The following is a 20,857-nucleotide window of genomic DNA, read 5'->3' as shown; positions in this document are numbered from 1 at the left end:
TTATCCATTGTAACAATGAAATGTACAAGACACTATGCTGAAAACCAACTTTACAACTGGAGAGGGGGGCGGATGGCAGGGGAAAAACAGGAGGAGGTAACAATGCTCTATAGGAAATGTACTTATTACTTTACTCATGTACTGTAACCCCTCTGTACACTGTTTTACAATAAAAAAACATTTAAAAAAAGAAGCAAAATGAAAACTAAGCCATGGGCTGGGAATTTGGCTTAGTGGTAGAGTGCTTGCCTAGCATGCACGAAGCCCTGGGCTTGATTCCTCAGTACCATATAAATGAAAAAGTTGGAAGTAGCACTGTGGCTCAAGTGGTAGAGTGCTAGCTTTGAGCAAAAGAAGCTCAAGGACAGTGCCCAGGCCCTGAATTCAAGTCCCAGGACTGACATACATACATACATACGTGCATACATACATATACATAAATAAGCCAATATCCTTCTAGAAAGAAACATTTGATATGAAATGAGCTTTTCAGAAGCATGGCAAAATGCATACTATGAGCAAGATTCGTGTGTGTGTGTGTATATGTGTGTGTATGTGTGTGTATTGTGTATGTGTGTATGTATGTGTGTATGTGTGTATGAATATATGTGTGTATATATGTATGTATATGTGTATGTATGTGTATATGTTTGTGTGTGTGTGTGTGTGTGTGTGTGTGTGTGTGTGTATGTGTGTGTGTGTGTGTGTACCCTAGAGCTTGTCTCAAGGCCTAACCTTGAGCTTTTGTGCTCAAGGCTAGCATTCTATCACTTGGACCACACCTCTACTTCTGGCTTCTTTGAGTAGTTAACTGAAGATTAAGAATTTCCCAGACTTTTCCTACCCAAGCTGATTTTGAAACCATGATCCTTAAATCTCAGCCTCCTGAGCAGCTAGGATTACAGGCGTGAGCCCAGCTTATGAGTAAGTTTCTGTTCATGCTGCTTTTTGAAAAGCTATCATAGTTTTTCTATTTACTCTTGCATTAAACACATCATGTAGTTACAGCTGTGCTATTCTAATGCAGAATTATATGGCAATAAACTTAGCTTGACTGATTTGCTATAGTAACTCTCCTAAAGTAAGTATCTCAGAAAATGATTACATTAGATACACTAATAGTAAATAGACTCTATTAAAAAGCAATAACAGGGCTGGGAAGGTGGCTCAGTGGTAGAGCGCTTGCCTTGCATGCTTGAGGCCCTGGGTTCGATTCCTCAGCACCACAAACACAGAAAAAAAAAAGCCGGAAGTGGCGCTGTGGCTCAAGTGGTAGAGCACTAGCCTTGAGCTGAAGAGCTGAGGGACAGCGCCCAGGCCCAGAGTTCAGGCCCATGACCGGACCCAAAACAAATAAAAAGCAATAACATGGGAACAATATATAGTGTTTAAAAGCATATACACTATTACGTCTTGTTTACATACACCAGAATTCCGCACAAAAGATGCAAATATTAACCAGTTACCACAGAAATTTCTCAATATTCTCCAAGAAATTCTATTTTTTAGGAGAGCTTTTTATATGTCAGGTGATCATCTTCTACCTATTAATAGAACTTAGTTTAAAGAATCACAGAAACAAAATAATTTTTTAACAGATATGGTGGCTTACACCTATAAATCCAGCTACCAGGAGGCAGAAATCAAGAGAATCATAGTTCAAGGTCAACTGAGACAAAAAAGTTTGAGAGACTCTATCCCAGAGTTCAGGCCCATGACCAACTGGGGAGGGGGGGCGGGGGGGAGGGATTGGTTAAAACCCCATCTAAACCAATAGAAAAGCTGGTGTAATGATGTGTCATTCCAGCTACATGGAAAGCATAAATACATAAGCAGGAAGATCACAACTCAAGAAGGACTAGGCAAAAAGTTTAGATGCTACCAGAAAAATAAAGCAAAAATCAGGCTTTGGATGTGGCTCAATTGGTAGGGCACAGCCTACCACAAAGCCCTGAATTCCAACTTCAATACTGCCAATAAATAATTATTACTTAAGGTTTCTAGAATCTATGGTAAAGTGTTAAATGGTGGCACAATTATCTAACAAAGTCCTAATCTTACAAGAATTTGCTTTCTGATCTTGGACTAATGGTATTAACTCTGAGACCTACCCTGACCTTCATAAGTTAAAGACTGTTTATCAAACAGATACTGTGAGAGTACATAGGAACTGCTTTACTAAAACTAAAAGACATTGACTTCTCACTTCTGTCCAAAAGGAAACTAAAGGTGACATTAGAACCTGGCATTTCTACCTTCATTTTACACCTGTCTTCTTTGCCTTAATACTTCGGGCCAAACTCCTTCTTAACTGCAAATAGGCATATTAATCATGCCAAAGGCTAAAACCTGGTAACACGTAGGCTATCTCCTCCCCTTTCAAGGCTAAAGGCACAAAGCTGCCAGTAGTGAAGATATCTTATTGTCAATTTTTATGTTGTCCAGAACACCCAAAAGCCACCTGAAAGTCTCCAGTCATTATCCTAAACCTATGGTCAGTTCCTTGGAATCCAGGAACAGCAGAGATTCCTACAAAGGTCACCCCGTGATCAGCAACTGCAGCTATCTCACTAGAACTAGACTGTCCCTTCCAAGAATAGGAACTTCTTCAGGCCACCTTATGACACCAGAACTTAGTGATCAACCAGACTCTCCAGGACAAAGACTGCTTAGTTCTGCCTATCCCAAGGCTCTGCCCCAATCCTTCCTCAATTCCAACTGAAACAGATGTCAGTATCCCATAGATGGGCTGACATGTTGACCTTTCCTCCTCCTAGCATGGCTATGGCAAATTAAGATCTTCCCTGCCTTTTCACCCTTATTCACATGGTGGAACCCTTAGAGTCAGGCATCTAGCCTAGGCCTCCAATTAAAATAGCCAATGAAGCCGGGCACCAGTGGCTCACGCCTGTAATTCTAGCTATTCAGGAGGCTGAGATCTGAGGATTGCGGTTCAAAGCCAGACCGGGCAGGAAAGTCCATGAAACTCTTATCTCCAATAAACCACCAGAAAACCGGAAGTGGCGTTGTAGCTCAAGTAGTTGAGCACTCGCCTTGAGCTGAAGAACTGAGGGACAGCACCCAGGCCCAGAGTTCAAGCCCCACGACCGACAAAAAAAAAAAAAAAAAAAAAAAATGAATGCTGCCATTTTGGAAATCAACTTGGAAAAGAAGTAAACTAGAATTCTACCTCATACCATACACAAATGTAAGTGACAGCTCAATTAAATTGAGTCTAAAGGAATGAGACTACAAAAGGTATCAAATTACAGAAGCAAGTCTCAGAATTATATTGGGGGAAAAACTCTACTCATTTTCAACCAGGTTTGGTGATACGTATCTGTAATCCCAGTACATGGAAGGTAGTAAAGTAAGGATACTGGGTCTAACTGATGCCATCTTGATAATGTAGTAGGTAATAAGGAATTGGGTCTAACTGGCATCGTTTTGGCTTTTTGGTACATGGAAGGTGAAGTACCACCCCCAGATGATGGGCAGCAAGTCTGAATTCCTAAAGGCAGGAGTAGGGACTTGGACAATAGATTACCGGACCTGTCAGACCTATCCCAAGTACTCTCTTGAGCTCCCTGTGACCCTGTCCCCTGACCATGACCCTATTTGGCACCTCATCACCACCTCGGATGCAAAAATTTTGCACCGTGTCTCATGTCTCCTGACCCTTCTCAGGTCACCATGCCATCCTTCTTCAGCTCTCTATTAGCTGATCTACTTGGTTGAGACAGGGTTTTTTTTTTGTTGTTGTTGTTCTTTCTTTATTCAGCTACCCCCATGGCTCAGTTTCCTAATAATATTAAGAGTAGTCAAGGATGCAAGTTTTTGGGGGACATGTCTCCACACACAGTCACTGTCTTTCTAATAAAGACTCCCAATTCGACCAATCAAAATGTGGCTTCTCTGTATTTTGTGACTGAATTACCATATGACAGAAGAGGCAGGAGGATATCAAGTACAAGACCAGCCTGGGCTAAAAAAATGTTTTACAAACCAGCCTGGGCTCTAGAGATCTTGCCTCAAAAAAACAAAACTAATCTAATATATTTGTCTTGAAATATACAGATATATTTAGGAAGATTAAAAGGGAAGGAAGGTAAGAAAAGAGTCGCACTTTTCTCTCAGTAAGTACTACTGAGTACTACTCCGTTAATCTTAAAAAAGATAATGGTAATCTCATAAGTCATCTAGGAAAGTGTCACTTCTAGGTCCTGCTGTGTAGTATTCACTCATAGATCTCCTGTCCAGGATTCAATCAGGGTTCAATGTATATAAAGTTTAGTAATAGTCATTAGACAAGAAAATAAAACATAAAGCTTGCTGGGGCACTGATGGCTCATATCTGTAATCCTAGCTACTCAAGGGGCTGAAATCTGAGGATTGTGGTTCAGTACATGCCTATGTGCAGAAGTCCACTCAGATAAATCTGAGATCCTTATGTCCAAATGATTTTTTTTTTTTTTTTTGTCATGGGGCTTGAACTCTAGGCCTGGGCGCTGTCCCTGAGCTCTTCAGCTCAAGGCTAGTGCTCTACCACTTGAGCCACAGCATCACTTCCGGTTTTCTGGTGGTTTATTGGAGATAAACAGTTTCATGGACTTTCCTGCCCGGGCTGGCTTTGAACTGCAATCCTCAGATCTCAGCCTCCTGAGTAGCTAGGATTACAGGCGTGAGCCACCAGCACCCAGCCAAATGATTTTTTTTTTTTAAAGCCAGAAGTAGAGATATCTCTCAAACAGCAGAGTGCTAGTCCTGAGTGAAAGAGCCAAGGCAGAGCTCAAGGTCCCAAGTTTAAAGCTTCAGTAAAGGGGTTGGGGATTTAGTTCAGTGGAAGAGCACTGGGCAAGTGCAAGGCCCTGAGTTCAGTCCTCAGTTCCGCAAAAAAAAAAAAAAAAACCCAGAAAGCTAAAAAAGAACAAAAAGTCAGTGTCAGTGGTACACACCTATGATCACAGTTCAAAACCAGCCGAGGCAGGAAAGTCCATGAGACTGTTATCTCCCGTCAGCCACTGGAAAACTGGAAGTGGCGCTGTGGCTCTAGTGGTAGAGCTCTAGCCTTGAGCTGAAGAGCTGAGGGACAGCGCCCAGGCCCAGTTCAAGTCCATGACTGACAAATAAATAAATAAATAAATAAATAAAAGCTCCAGTACAAACACAAAAAAGTTTAGTACTGGGGAACATAACTCAGTATTACTGGTAAATACTTGTCTAGTATATGTAAGGCCGTGGGTTCAATTCTTAGCACTGCAAAAAAAATTAACTTTTTGAAAAAATTAAAAGTCTGCCAGGAATCTGTGACTCAACTGCTCAGGAGGCTGAGATCTGAGGATCAGCCTGGGCAGGAAAGTCCATGAGACTCATCTCCAAATAACCTCAGAAAAAGATGAAAGTGGAGCTGTGGCTTAAGACTGCTGGCTTTGAGCACAAAAAGCTGGAGGATAGCCCCCAGTATGAGTACTGGGATGAGTACCCTTCCCCCTCCCACACACATATACATAAAATTAAAAGAACACAAATCTTTTGCTTCCCACTCTCGCAGGTCCAGAGGAGGAATACATAGTGAGAAGATGCATTTTTGCTTTATTACTTTATATGAGATAGGAGACTTCATTCCCTCCCCAAAAAAGCAGGAGTTGGAGATACAGGTTAGTGAGAGAATGCTCGCTTAGCAACCGAGACCCCAGAATTCTATCCTTTGCACCAACAGAACAAAACACAACTCTCCAAACCAAAGCAGAATTCATTTATGCAAAGAGTAGGTCATAGGAGGTTTCTAAGAGCCAAATAAAGACTACACAGATGTTGAGGTCCCACAGGGCTGCTGGAAATTCTGCAGGACACACCGGATGCACAACATAGAGCTTGGGTAGAATCTCACCCTGTAATGTTTCCTGAGTACCTATAGAAGCTGATTCAGAACAGGGGTTACTAGAGCAGGGCTTTAAAGACAATCAGCAGGTTGTCTGGGAAATGGACACTCTCTGGAGAATGGAATTTTCATCTGTGTCTTCAAGATGGGCTTAGTGCCATTTTCATTGTTTCCCCCAACTCCCTTCTACTTACGAGGCTGTGACCCGGACAGCTGCAGCTTTGCTAACTACAGCACTTTTTAGGAACACTGTAGGGGAGGGAAAGGATTTGACAGAATGACACTACAAAACACCTTAAAGTCAGCAGTATCAGGGTTCAAATCCTAACTTTCAGTTCAAAATGCATTACCATGGGCAAGTTTCCCACTCTAATCTGAGTAAAATTGAGACAATATGCTTTAAGGAGTAGAGATGATAGATTATAAAGCTATCTAACCAAACTATCTGTGTGCAGAAAGCTTTTGACAAATGAAGCTATAACTTCTAAGTTACAAGACCTTGGAGTAGTGTAAGGGGAGGATGGTGCTAGGGCCATAGAGAAAAGCTCTGCAAGTATTTCTCCTCTTTCAGTCTCACTGGGAGCAGACAGATGTCTGGCATTCTAATTTGCTAAAGATGAATTGATTCCATCAGTTCATCTAAAATATAAATGCATTAGACAGAAGACGGCAAAGTTAGGATTTATATTGTGAGCTATTTTTAAAACTGCTAGGTTAGCAAATTAAACCGGCTGTGAAAATAACCTGGTTTCCATTCACTGCAAACTCAAGACAAGCCATTCTCAACGTGGCCAGCACAATCTATCCCACAAAATTCATTCCTAAGTGTTCCAGAGGCATCATTTCCTCAAGACAGACCAAAATTAAACTATTTTCAAGGGAGAGAGGGAAAGATGAGGGAAAGAACTCTCTCTCTACAGATTTTCAGTAAATTCCATGAATTATGATCCTATTCAAATCAGGAGACTACTGACTAAATAAAAAAATAGTAGGTATGTCAGTACTTTAAGCCAATCTTAAGTGTTTTTCCTTTAAAAGGGCATATGAAAAACCAGTCTATTCTGAAGCACAATTTTTCAAATTCTATGACAGAGGAAGATAAAAAAATCTACCCACTGCCTTGAAAAAGCTACCCAGCAGTTTCCAAAATCAAGTTTAAAACCAATCACCCTTTAAAAAGTCAGAGGAATTACCCTGAATTATTTAGAATGTTGGCTAAGTTGTATTATTTATAATTCCTATTCTGTTAGGAAGCGATTTGTTATTTAAACAATGATCAGAAGTATAAATAACCACTGGAATAGAATTCAGGAAGTACTATTCAAATAAATTCACACTTGGAATGTGAGGAAAAGTCTATTAATTTAGTTTACTTCATGAAGACATTGCTATGAAAAGATACACAATTTTATATTTTCTTTGGAAAACAACTAAACTGAATTAGTTCAATTTGGAATATCCCAAATCTTAAAGCCTTTGCTTAGCATAAATTTTGATTAGTCAAATGTAAAAAACTACAAAAGCCAACTTTCTTGTCCCTCCAGTTAGTTGGCCTATAAATAGAAGCAATGCATTAACCACCACCAAAGGAACTGGTATGTTCCACAACGTATGCATCCCAGGCAAACAGGATCTCAAGCGCATTGAATCAAAGTGCTTGTGAGGATCTGTAATAGGACCCTTTTAAAATAAACTGTGACTCACTGTTTGCTTTCTTCACCAGGAGGTGGAGTCTTGCCATGCCCTTCCATTACAAAATCCTCCTGTTCCACCTGCAAAGGCAAGCACCATACATAGGTCAGCAGCAGTAGGGAACTAAGATGTAACCAAGACTCGCTCCAGATGCCAGCTCCGTGCCTGACACACCCACAGAGCAATGTCACTACTGTGCCTACAACAGACGCCTGGGCTTATGGCTTTCCTTCCCTGTTGCTTAAGGCCCTTCTCTTTGGTAACCAGGTTTGCTGAATTGAAGGAAGCATGCTGACTTGCAACCCATGTTGCAAACGGAGACAAAGGGTTAGGATCCAGAATTGAAAAGAATGACTAAAAACCAATGAGAAGGGCTGGGAAGGTGGCTCAGTGGTAGAGCGCTTGCCTCACATGCATGAGGCCCTGGGTTTGATTCCTCAGCACCACATAAGCAAAAAGAAAAAAGCCAGAAGTGGCGCTGTGGCTCAAGTGGTAGAGTGCTAGCCTTGAGCGCAAGAGCTGAGGGACAGCACCCAGGCCCAGAGTTCAGGCCCCACAACTGGACCCCCCCCCCAAAAAAAAATGAGAACAAGTCAACCTAAGAAAAGTCTGCAAAATAACTGAGTACAAGGTTCACATAATGTCCTTTAAACATATGAAAAGCTGCTTACTCTCTTACCAGTAAAGGAATTTGAATGAAAATCACAAAGGTATTTCAAAACAATAGCAACTCTCATTTACTCCTAGTGGGAGGGCAAACTAGTACAAATGCTTTGAAAAAGTTTTCCCTATCTAGTATATTTGAACATAGAGCAGCAAATTCCTTTCTAAGTATACATCCAAAGAAATTTTGCAAATATATAGAAATTCCTTCCTTCCTTCGTTCTTCTCCCCAGTGTTGATCCTGGAGTGTGAATTCAGGGCCTGAGTGCTGTCCCTGAGCTTCTTTTGTTCAAGGCTAGTGCTCCAGTACTTGAATCACAGCTCTATTTCCAGCTTTTCAATAATTAGTTGGAGATGAGAGTCTCCTGGGCCTTTCTGCCCAGGACTGGCTTTGAACCTTGATCCTCAGATCTCAGCTTCCTCCTGTGTAGCTAGGATAACAGGTATGAGCCACCAGCATCTAGCCCTGAACTTTTTTTTCCTTTTTACTGAAGGCTAGCACTCTACCACTTGAGCCACATTTCTACATCCAACTTTCTGGTGGAGTCTCACAGATTTTCCTGCCTGGGCTGGCTTCAAACCATGATCGGTAGATCTTAGCCTTCTGAGTAGTTAGGATGTATTGTTTTTTACAAAAGAAATATAGAAGCTAATACCCATCAACACAGCTATATACCTCAATCTGGTTGAGTTTCAAAAATGTAACACTGATGAGAGAAGCAAGTCAAAAAAGAACATAAATATCCCTCAGTATCCACAGAGTATTGTTTCTAGGATTAACCTCTCTTGGTCTGAGGATGCCCAAATTCCCTAATACAAAATGGTGTGGTAATTTGTAAATGACCTACATACATTCTTCCATATACTTCAAATAATCTCATAAATGTTATATAAACAGTTGTTTTACTGTACTGTTTATGGAATAGTGATTTTAAAAATGTAAACATGATATAGTTGTTTCCGAATTTTTTTCTTTGTTTGATGATGCTGGGCTGGAACCCAGGGCCTCACACAAAGAGCCATAGTTGCAGTTCATTATTTCTCCCCAATTATTTTCAATCTGCAGTCAGTTGAATCCATGGATGATAAATCATAGACAGGGAGAGCTGTACAAATACAGAGTCATTTTTATTTGTTCATTCATTCCAAGTGTGTAAAACACATTCAAAGACTACTGCTGAGTGATGGTTGTGAATCTGTAATTATTTCCCATCTGTTGTTCATGTGCTGTCCCAGGTATATTTTATTCTTTCACTTCTTTAGATCAAATGCTGACCACACAAACAGCACAGGAAGCTTGTAGTCATGTCATGTCATTCTGGGTAACACCTCTTGAAGCCACTGTTTCCAAGTATAGTACTTTGTCACCTACACTGACATCCTTCAGGTTTGAGCCTCTGGGTGGCAGGTGCCAGGTCGGCTGGCCAAAGCACTAGCCAGCCGAACTGGGAGTGTCAAAGTCCTGCCCCAGAGGGCTGGGAGGGGCTAGGCCTCAGCCCTCTTCCCTGGGAGAAAGAAGAGGAGAAAGTCTTTTTGGTATGTGTTTGGACAAGATCCGTCTGTGTAGCCCAGGCTGGCCTGGAATTAGCAATCATCCTGCTTCAGCCTATATGCAATCTTAACCATATACAGCTTAAGTCTCTAATCTGAAAATCATATGTTGGTATCCAAAGTTTGGGATTTCAGGTTTTCAGATTAGGGATGTTTGATGTGTAAAGTCTATGCAAATATTCCATTCCCATGTTCATTTACCATGCAGTGGGAATACAATGCATATGGCCTGGGCAGAGCATTCAATAGCCCTAAAGGAATTCAGACACTGTGTAGACCTATCCCAGGCAGGCAGAAAGCCAGCCTGCTGCTTCCCACTTCAGCTAGGCAATGGGCAGGCCTGGGCTCTGGGCCTTACCAGCAACAGGTTCCTCTATACACCTCAGTCCATGCTGAAAAGAGGAAAATACTGCAATCTGACTTTAACCTCACTGCCTCTGCTACTCCACCCTTCCACTGGAACTGTAACCGTCCATAGTTCTCTTCTAGAGTCTATTTGCATCCTTTGATGACAGACACCATGAGTCTCCTCTCAGCATCCTAGATTTGCTTTCCACAGACATGCTCTTAGGATATTCCCACCTTGCCAACCTGTTTCTCTACTGCCCTGGACGGCAGAGCGCAACTGGAGAAAGCAACAGAGCTGGTTCCTTCATGAATGCATGCAGGTTACTTCCGCTCTGTACTCCTATCTCAGCACCTGGCACTGCCTGGAAACCCCCTCTTCTCCTCTTTTTTGGGGTGTCATTCTACTCAACTTCAAAGGTGGTTTCCAAGTTATCTTTTCTAGGAAGAGTCAGGTGACCTTCTCCAAGCTCCCTTGGCTCTCTCTAGGAGACCTCCAGCAGCCCTGACCCTGTGTATACCTATTTCACCCTGGATGCAAGCCTGAGAAGAAACAATGCAATCTTTGTCTGCTTCTAGTCAATGGAACACAGCCCTCCCAGATAGGCCTCCATTCATTAGCACACTTTCCAAATCCCTACTCCCCAAACTAAGTACCTGAGGAAGGACTTTACCCAACTACTTCCCTTTTCCAGTCTCCAAAACACGGAGCCCTTGTCTATCCCACAGGATGACAGGGTCTAATAATGTCTTGACTAATGCCCCTTCTCTTTTATTCTTCTCATACTAGGCATTGAAACCTTCCTGTTTATTCAATTTCTGCCCTTTCTACTTGTCTGCAAGGCCAGATGAGTATCCTAAATTTGCTTTTTCTGCCGTCCTAGTTCCTGTGGGAGCTTCCTACATCAAGAATTCTTTCTGTTGAACTCATTCTTTCTCCCTTTCTAGTAAATCCATCTCAACTCATCCATATTTTGGAGACTGCCTTATTTTTTTGGGGGGGGGCAACTGCAATACTCTAAACACCCTGATTTTGTGTAGGTATGGAGCCAGTCTTGCAATCCTCCTGCCTCAGCTTCTACAGTGTGGGGCTTACAGATATGTACTACCATGCCTGGCTTTAACAACCCAAATTATTAAGAATAAACTATGCCCCATTACCTCTATGTTCTCACTACTAATCTGTTTCTTAAATACTTAATTTTTTACTTGTTATAGATACATATATATGCACACACATATCTATATACAATTGATTTTCTAATTGGTTTTTGCAATGCCTCTTGAATGCTAGGCAACTACTCTATCACTGAGCTAAACCCCATCCCCTAGAAACATGATTTTAAAAGTTAATACCTCTTTCCCAATACATGCCTCTCTTCCTTCCCCAGTCCTCCCAACGTGAGTCATCATTTTTCTCTAAATCAATAGTCAGCTCAAACAGTGCTATTACTAAGTAAAAAATATACATAGCCCAAAATTGGAATGGTATAATTAAATTCCCTTTATTGTATAATTTCATTTCCCTGAAACTAGCAATTACTAATATCTCTTACTTCTTTCTTCGCTCCTATCTTCCCTTCTTCCCTTCCATTTTTTCTCTCTCTTCCATGATTCCCCCCACCATTTGCTATGTATTTTCACTGAATGACTCTCAAAATCCCCACCAGAGCCAGAAATCTCATCACCATCTCATACCCCTCAGGTGACAGATCAGCCTCCTCAGGGATCACTCACATTCAAACCTGGATTATTTGTGCTTTAGGTTGCTGAACCACTGACAACTAGCTAGCCAGGTTATGTCTCTTCCCTTCCTCTCTGGAATTTCCTCTTCCTCTTATCTCTCCTATGCTAGACAGGTTGCCAGATCTTTTTGTTTGTTTTATAACAGTTTACTCCCCAGATTAAGTGGAGCATATATTCCAGTGATTTTCTGGTCAAAGGAATGTGGACTGAGTGTATTAAAACATTGAATGACTGAAACACTCTTATCAACACATACAGTTGGACATATAGAACTCCTAGTCGAATATAGAATTTGTAGTAAATATTTTTCCTCATTTGAAGGTAATGTGCTGCTGTCTTGTAGCTCCTAGATGTTCTGTATTATTCTAAAGCCTAAATTTAGGTGTGACCTCTTTCTTCTCTAGAAACTTTTAGGATTTTCTATTATCCTTAGTTTTCTAAAAATACAAACCATGAACTACAGTTCTTTTTCCACTTATTGACTTGGTAGTGGGTAAGTGCTTACAATTTAGGAACTCCATTTCCTCAGGTTTGGGATATTTTCTCCTACTTATTTGACAATTTCTGTCCTCCAGTTTGTTCTTGCCTTGTGGGATACCTGTTGTTCAGTGCTGAGTCTCTGGAATTAATACACTGATTTTCTGTCTCTCCATTTTTTTCTCTCATCATTAAAAGAAATTCACAGAATTCTTTCAACTTTACTTCCTAACACTTGTTATACACACGGCTTTATGCTGGAACCTAGGATCTTGACCCTGGGTAAGAAGATGCCCTACCACTGAGCTCTATCCCAGCCTTCTTAGCTACAGTTAAGTGTACGGTTAAGTGGCATTAAATAGATTCACACTGTTGTGCAGCCATCACTACCACCTATCCTAGAACATTTTCATCTTTCTTCTGAAACTCTGCATTCCCTAAACAATAAATCCCTATTTCTCACTCCTCCTGTTGTCCCTGACAACGGCCATTCTGCTTGCTATTTCTTTTTTCTTTCTTTTTAAGATGTAGTTGTACGAAGGAGTTACAATTCCATAAATCAGGTTATGAATACAACACAGCTCAGTCCATGTCACCCCTCCCATTGTTTTACCCCATATCCCTTTCCAAGCCCAAACCTCAAGTTACATCGTTGTTTAATTTCTACATAGTATACATTGAACATAATGACTGCATTTGCTCCCCATTCCTTCCTCCATTTATGTGTCTGCTTCCTACTTCTATGAAATGAAGTACCAGCAAAGTGATTTGGTATTAGTCTTTTTGTGACCAGCTTATTTCATTCAGCAGAACAACTTCAAGGTTCACCTATATTGTAGTGTATGGCAGGATCTCCTCCCTTTCCGGGGCGCAATCGTATTCCACAGCATGTGCAGCCCTGCACACACATGGGTTGCTTTCCACTTGTTGACTATTATGGTACTGCTGCTATCAATATGGTGTGTAGGCACCTTTTTTGAATCTATGTTTTCTATCCTATTTTTTGTTAAGGAAGGTCTCACTATCTAGCCCAGACTGGCTTCAATTCACAACCTTCTTCCTCACTCTTTTTTTTTTTGGGGGGGGGGGGCGGGGGTCCAGTCGTGGGGTCTGAACTCTGGGTCTGGGCACTGTCCCTCAGCTCTTCAGCTCAAGGCTAGCACTCTACCACTTGAGCCACAGTGCCACTTCTGGCTTTTTTCTTTTTGCTTATGTGGTGCTGAGGAATCAAACCCAGGGCCTCATGTATGCAAGGCAAGAGCTCTACCACTGAGCCACCTTCCCAGCCCCCGCTTTCTGTTTTTTCAGGGAGGATCCTGTGCTTTTTATCCAGGGCCAGCCTTGAACCATGATCTTCTTACCCATGCCTCCTGGGTAGCTGGGACCACAGACAGTGTATAACATATCTGGCTTGTTGGTTGCGATAGGAGTTTTGCCACACTTTGCCTAGCATGGCTTTGAACTAGGACCCTTCAAATCTCTAGCTCCTAAATGGTTGTAGTTAGAGGCATAAGTGTCTGTCTGTCTGGCTCTTTGTTTATTTATTTATTTAGTTGGTCATGGGGCCTGAACTCTGGGCCTGGGCGCTGTCCCTCAGCTCTTCAGCTCAAGGCTAGCGCTCTACCACTTGAGCCACAGTGCCACTTCTGGCTTTTTTTTTTTTTTTTGCTTATGTGGTACTCAGGAATCGAACCCAGGGCCTCATGCAAGCACTCTACCACTGAGCCACCTTCCCAGCCCACTCTTTTTTTTTTGGCCAATCATGCTCCTTGAACTCAGGGCCTAAGCATTATCCCTGAGCTCTTTTGCTCAAGGCTAGTGTTCTACCACTTGAGCCACAGCTCCACTTCGGGTTTTCTGCTGGTTAACTGAAGATAAGAGTCCCACAGACTTCCCTGTCTAGATTGGCTTCAAATGGCAATAGAGTCCTGAGTAATTAGGATTACAAGTTCTAATTCTTGAGATTCTGTTTCAGTAAGTCCAACATGAGGCCATGACATCAGCTATCTATCTATCTTAGTCTATCTATCTATGTCTGTGGGGCTTGAACTTGGGCCTGAGCACTGTCCCTCAGGTCTTTTTCTCAAAGAGCTCCCATTTTAAGCCACAGCTCCACTTCTGCTTTTAGAATGGTTAATTGGAGATAAGAGTCTCCCAGGAGACTTTTCTTTCCCTTCTGGCTTCAAACTGTGATCCTCAGATTTTAGCCTCCTGAGTAGTTCTGATTACAGGCGTGAGCCACCAACACCTGGCTGGCACCTTCAATTTAGAAAGCATGCAAGATGTAAATCAAAACCACAACCAGGCACTAGCAGCTCAAATCTATAATCCTAGCTACTCAGGAAGCTAAAATTTAAGAATCTTGGTTCAAAGCTATCCTAGGAAGACAAATCTTTGAAACCCAAATAACTAGAAAAAAGCTAAAAGTTGAGGTAAGGTGTAAGTGGTGGAGCACTAGCTTTGAGTGAAAATGCCTCAAAACAATACGAAGCCAGTCCAAACTCTTTTTTTTTTGGGGGGGGGGGAGTTCCAGTCGTGGGGCCTGAACTCTGGGCCTGGGCGCTGTCCCTCAGCTCTTCAACTCAAGGCTAGCAATCTACCACTTGAACCGCAGCACCACTTCCAGCTTTTTTCTTTTTGCTTATGTGGTGCTAAGGAATTGAACCCAGGGCCTCATGCATGCAAGGCAAGAGCTCTACCACTGAACCACCTTCCCAGCCCGCCAGCCCAAACTCTTGTATTAGGACAGGGTGCTTATGCATGTGTGCACGCGCACGCACACACACACACACACACACATACACAAACACACACACACACACACAAACACACACACACACACACACACACACACACACAATGAAGTAGCATTTCACATCCATTAGAATGGCTAAAATGAAAACATACTGAAGGCAAGGATCAATTGGAACCATAACATTTTTTGGCAGGAGTATATAAAATTAAAGAATCTGGGGTAAAGATACAAACATTATTGTCTATTATACTTTGTCAAGATCAGTTAACAGAGCAAGTGTTAAAGTAAAATAAGCAATTAATTTCTTACTCTGAAAAATCTGCTACCTATTCTAGAAACTCCTCATTCTGAAATAAGTTAATTTCCATTGTTCCCTTTTTATTTTTTTCCCCTCAGTCATGGGGCTTGAACTCTGGGCCTGGGTGCTGTCTCTCAGCTCTTCAGCTCAAAGGTAGTGCTCTACCAGTGAGCCACAGTACCATTTCCATTTTTTCTGGTGGTTAACTGGAGATTAAGAGTCTCACTGATGTTCCTGCCCAGGCTAGCTTTGAATAGTGATCCTTAGATCTCAGCCTCCTTGAGGAGCTAGGATAACGGGCATGATCCACCGGCTCCTGGTTTTGTGCCTTCTTTTTAAACACAACACTTTTTTTTTGGTACCAATACTAGGGCTTGAATTCAGGGCCTTGTACTCTCACTGGGCTTTCTTGGTCACAACTGGCATTCTATTGGTAACTTAAGCCATTCCTCCCATCTGGCATTATACTGGTTAACTGGCGATAGAGTCTCCCAAACTTTTCTACCTAGGCTAAACTTCAAATGTGATCCTCCAAGTCTCGGCCTTGTGAGTAGCTAGGGTTACAGGTGTGAGCTACCAGTGTCTGGCAAGCCCAGCACTTTAATTCATTATACAGTAGACTAATGATGGCCTCAGATTCCCTGCCAATCTTCCCATTGAGAGGTGGGATGGTATTTCTCTCTCCTACCCTTCATATGAAGTAGTCCTGTGACTTACTTTAATTCAACAGAATGTGACTTCTGAGGCAGAGCCAGAAGATGCATGCTTAGAATGGGCCCTCTGGAGTCCCAGATGCCATGTGTGAGAAACCCAAGGTAAGCAAAGAGGTCATATGGAAAAACATCTGGACAGCAGCCTCAAAAACTGAGCCACCAGCTGACAGGCAATGCCAGCTAGCAGCCATATTGGACATTTCTGGACAACTGAGCCTCCAGATGACTTCAGCTCCTGCCAACACCATTTTGGAGCAGAACTGTCCTACTGAGCTTAGCCAAATATCAAATCATTAAAAACAACGAAAGGCTGTTGTGGTGGGTTTGGCTACACAGAGATACTATCTCAAAAAATAAAAACAAAAACAAAAATATAAGTCAACTTTATTTTTTCCAGAGCAAGTTTAGATTTTAAAAAACAAGACAGAGAGAAGGTTTCCAAATATGTCCCACATCCAGCCTCTGCTATTACTGTTCCTCACAATTACTGAGCCAATATTGAGACCTGTTACTTCCTAATGTCCTAATGCTCATATATGGAGATTCTCTTACTATTTACTCCATTCTCTTGCTATTTACCTCCATCCAGGATACCACACTGTATTTCCTCATGTCTCCTTTGGCTCTGCTTAGCTGTTAGTTTTTCTCATTTTCCTTGGCAGTTTTTTTTTTTTTTTTTTTTTAATCAGATCCTTTGCAGAGTAGCCCTCTAGCCAGATCAGACCAGTGCATTTATTTCTGACTGGACTTGGGCAATGGGTCTGGGGACAGAAGCACGCAGACGTGATGTGCTATTTCACCACCACTCATCCAGGGGACATACCACAAACATGACCTCACAGGTGACAAGATGGCCATGACCTTGCTGCTCTTGATGAGGTGGCCGCTCTGGCTGAGGTGGCGTTTGTTCAGTTTCTCCACTACATAAAGCCACATTTAAAGAAAATTGTGCTCCGGGCTGGGGAGGTGGCTCAGTGGTAGAGTGCTTGCCTTGCATGCATGAGGCCCTGGGTTCGATTCCTTAGCACCACATAAGCAGAAAAAGCCGGAAGTAGTGCTGCGACTTAAGTGGGAGAGTGCTAGCCGTGAGCTGAAGAGCTGAGGGACAGTGCCCAGGCCCAGAGTTCAGGCCCCATGACCGACCAAAAACAAAAAGAAAGAAAGAAAATATGTTCCTCATTCTTGAGGATAGTATCTACATAAAATATTTCGATTTTATTTTGTCAGTCATGGGGCTTGAACTCAGGACCTGGGCACTGTCCCTGAGCTTCTTTTGCTCAAGGCTAGCACTCTACCACTTGAACCACAGTGCCAATTCTGGCTTTTTCTGTGTATGTGGTACTGAGGAATCTAACCCAGGGCTTCGTGCATGCTAGGCAAGCACTCTACCACTAAGCCACATTCCCAACCCTCTCCATAAAGCATTTGGGACTCTTCTGCCCAGTTGGTTTGGGATTTTATTTTTATTTTAAATAATAATTAAATTTTGTGGTTCTGGGGCTTGAACTCAGGGCCTCGGTGCTATCCCTGAGCCTCTTTGTACTCAAGGCTACTGTTCTACCAATTAAGCCACAGATCCATTTCCAGATTTTTGAGTGATTAATTGGAGTCTCAAGGGGACTTTTCTGCCCAGGCCAGCTTCTAACTGCAATCTTCAGATCTCAGCCTCCTGAGTAGCTAAGATTACAGGTGTGAGCCACTGGCATCTGGCTGGTTTGGGGATTTTAAACCGTTAAGTTTGGTATGGTTTAATATACCATCTCCTGGGTTAGGAATGTGGCTTAGTGGTAGAGTGTTTGCTTAGCATGCATGAAGTCCTGGGTTCGATTCCTCAGTACCACATACACAGAAAGAGCAGGAATTGGCACTGTGGTTCAAGTGGTAGAATGCTAGCCTTGAGTAAAAGAAGCTCAGGTACAGTGCTCAGGCCCTAAGTTTAAGCGCCATGACTGGCAAAAGAAAGGGGGGGGGAAGGGGGGAAAGATTGGGAGGGAGACAGACAGATAGACAGAAAGAAAGAAAGAATTAAAGAAAGACCATCTCCTGTCATATTCTGCCATATACATGCTACAAATGCTTCTCCTCTCAGCCCCACCCACCCACCAACAAACCCAAACAAACAAAAATAGCTTTGTCCTCTGTATTAAGTCTAATTGTGTCTTACCCTCTCTGCTGTAGAGGATGTGAGTGCTTAGAGCTATGTGCACATTTAACATAAGTATCATGGTGGACATGGTTCCCTCACCTAGACCAATAGTTCTCAATGTGCAACATCATTTAGCACTTCTACATTATATGAATATATGTAATATGTTCTATTATCTGGGGCTTAAAGTCAAGGCCTGGAGCTGTCCCTGAAATTTTTTTGCTCAAGGATGCAGCTCTACCACCACTTGAGACACATCTCTACTTGCAACTTTTTGGTGGCTAATTGGAGATAAGAGTCTCACAAACTTTTTCCTGTCTGGTCTGACTCTGACCCACAATCCTCAGTTCTCAGCCTCCTAAGTAGCTAGGATTACAGGTGTGGGCCACTGGTGCTGTTTCTTCTGTAGTATAGCTAAGACATCAGTACATCATAGATGCCCAGTAAATGCTTTGTTCACTTAAATAAAGTGAATGTCTATATAACTCTTTCATTTTTTGACAATTTATCTCAATTTTTAAAAATGAAGAAAGGATGACATAAACAGCTGACATCCAAAATATGTCTGTAACCATATAACAGATGTAAAACTGCCAGGTGATACACAGCTCTACTCCGTAATAGCCAGATGAGGCACAGGTACATGTATGCGCGCGCGCACACACACACACACACACACACACACACACACACACACACACACATAACATTAAATTCAATGACTAAAAGCCATGAATCATAGATAAAATGTTTTTCAGATCAACAAGTATACAGATGTCAAATACAGCAGGTCGTATGTACTTCTCTCTAAGAAAATCAGGCCAAAAAGTGTATACCTGTGGACTTCCTGTTAGGTCTTCTATGTTTCACAAAACATACTTTTCATACTTAACCTCTAAAAGCATGGAACACTGTGTTTATTCTACTCAATACTTTGTTTCTCATATACTGCAGGAAAATCAAGCCCTGTACATCAAGCAATATTTCAATTAAAGCTTAGCTTTCCAGGAAAAGAATGTAGTACTAGCCAGAGCACCCTAGAATTCCAGCCTTCTTTATCATCACATTTCATTATAAATTAATCATTAGGATCTTGGGGGGAAGAGTGTATGGCTCCCTTAGAAGTCCTGGGGCTGGTGTGTCTTGGGTCACGTGTGCATGTGCACGTGTAGGTGTCAGGGAGATCCTACAGCAGAATCTGTGTGTCTCACTGATTCTCATGAGCCCTCAATAGAACACAGGGTCTAGATGGGCCTGATGCTTTAGCTACAAAACCAAAGAAGAGAACTAGTGAGACAGGAAAGGAAGAACAAGAGGACTAGATGATGACACGTATTAAAGGGGGATTTAGAAAGATGCTGAGGGGCTGCTTGAAAGAAGGACTTGGAGACTGCACAAACAGTGCTTTTCTGAAGCCAGCTCAGGAAACACAACAGAGTGTACAAGGACACAGCCTCTCTAGAATTCAACCAATCACAGCAGGAGGCCTAGAGGCAGTGAGGATTGGTGCAATAGGAATGCAATGACATTTAATGAATTCAATGATGTGAAAGACACACAAAATTAACCATTTTAAGATGAACAATTCAGAGGCATTCCGTATATTTACAGCATGTGCAACATAACATCTCTATCTAGTTCTGAAATGTTTCCATCATGCCAAATGGAATCCCTGCCCCATTGAGTGGTTACTCCCATTTCTCATTTTCCTCAACCAAATTCCAGAAACTACCAATCTGGACTCTATCCATGGTTTTTTTTTGTTTGTTTGTTTGTTTGTTTGTTTGTTTTTGGGTCCGGTCGTGGGCCCTGAACTCTGGGCCTGGGCGCTGTCCCTCAGCTCTTCAGCTCAAGGCTAGCACTCTACCACTTGAGCCACAGCACCACTTCCGGCTTTTTTCTTTTTGCTTATGTGTTGCTGAGGAATCGAACCCAGAGCTTCATGCGTGCAAGGCAGGCACGCTACCACTGAACCACCTTCCCAGCCCCTATCCATGGTTTTGTTAATTCTTCATATCATGTTAAGGAATGAGACAACATGTAATCTTTTCTGTTCAACATAGCACACTTTCGAGTGTGACACTGCTCCACTTTTGGTCTAGTGCAGATAGCAATAGCAGCAATCAGGTACCCCAAACTTGGGTACAACCTGGGCAGTAAACAATGTGACCCTCAAAAGCTCCAAGGAAGCACTGTAGCCAATTCTGAAGAAGAAAAGGGGATATGCAAAGGGGACAAGGGTCCCACGTGACTGGGCCAGGAAGGAGTCACAGAAAGTCAGGATATGGAACTACACAGCAATAGTAATAAAGATAAACACATAGATAATTACTTATAGAGAGAGTTGACAAAGACAGTATTCCTTCAGGCTTAGTGATCTAAACCTGATCTGAACAAAAAATCAATTTAGTGATCTAAACAACAAATCAATTACCACTTAAAAATTTCTAGCCAGATGCTGGTGGCTCACGCCTATAATTCTAGCTACTCAAGAGGATGAGATTTGAGGATCTCAGTTCAAAGCCAAACTGGGCAGGAAATTCCGAGACTCTTATCTCTAATTAACTACCAGAAAACCAGAAGTCGAGCT

General features: G+C 42.1%; 1 protein-coding gene across 5 annotated transcripts in view; it reads right to left on the bottom strand.

Annotated features, from left to right (window-relative positions):
• The window catches only part of Tnrc6b (trinucleotide repeat containing adaptor 6B), a 237,367-nt gene that overhangs the window by 139,494 nt on the left and 77,016 nt on the right, over positions 1-20,857 (bottom strand). For 3 of the 5 annotated variants that reach the window (XM_069999582.1, XM_069999588.1, XM_069999583.1), the window contains one exon: positions 7,586-7,653. The exons of the other annotated variants lie outside the window; for them this stretch is intronic. In XM_069999582.1, coding sequence (XP_069855683.1) covers positions 7,586-7,653 — 68 coding nt within the window. The remainder of the gene's footprint in view (positions 1-7,585; positions 7,654-20,857) is intronic. 5 annotated transcript variants of the gene reach the window in all.

This window comes from Dipodomys merriami, unplaced genomic scaffold, assembly GCF_024711535.1.
Source record: "Dipodomys merriami isolate MVZ:Mamm:240054 unplaced genomic scaffold, mDipMer1.0.p SCAF_55, whole genome shotgun sequence".
Classification (NCBI taxonomy): domain Eukaryota; kingdom Metazoa; phylum Chordata; class Mammalia; order Rodentia; family Heteromyidae; genus Dipodomys; species Dipodomys merriami.
The sequence above is the reverse complement of the archived record's forward strand: the minus strand, read 5'-3'. Positions and strand labels throughout refer to the sequence as shown.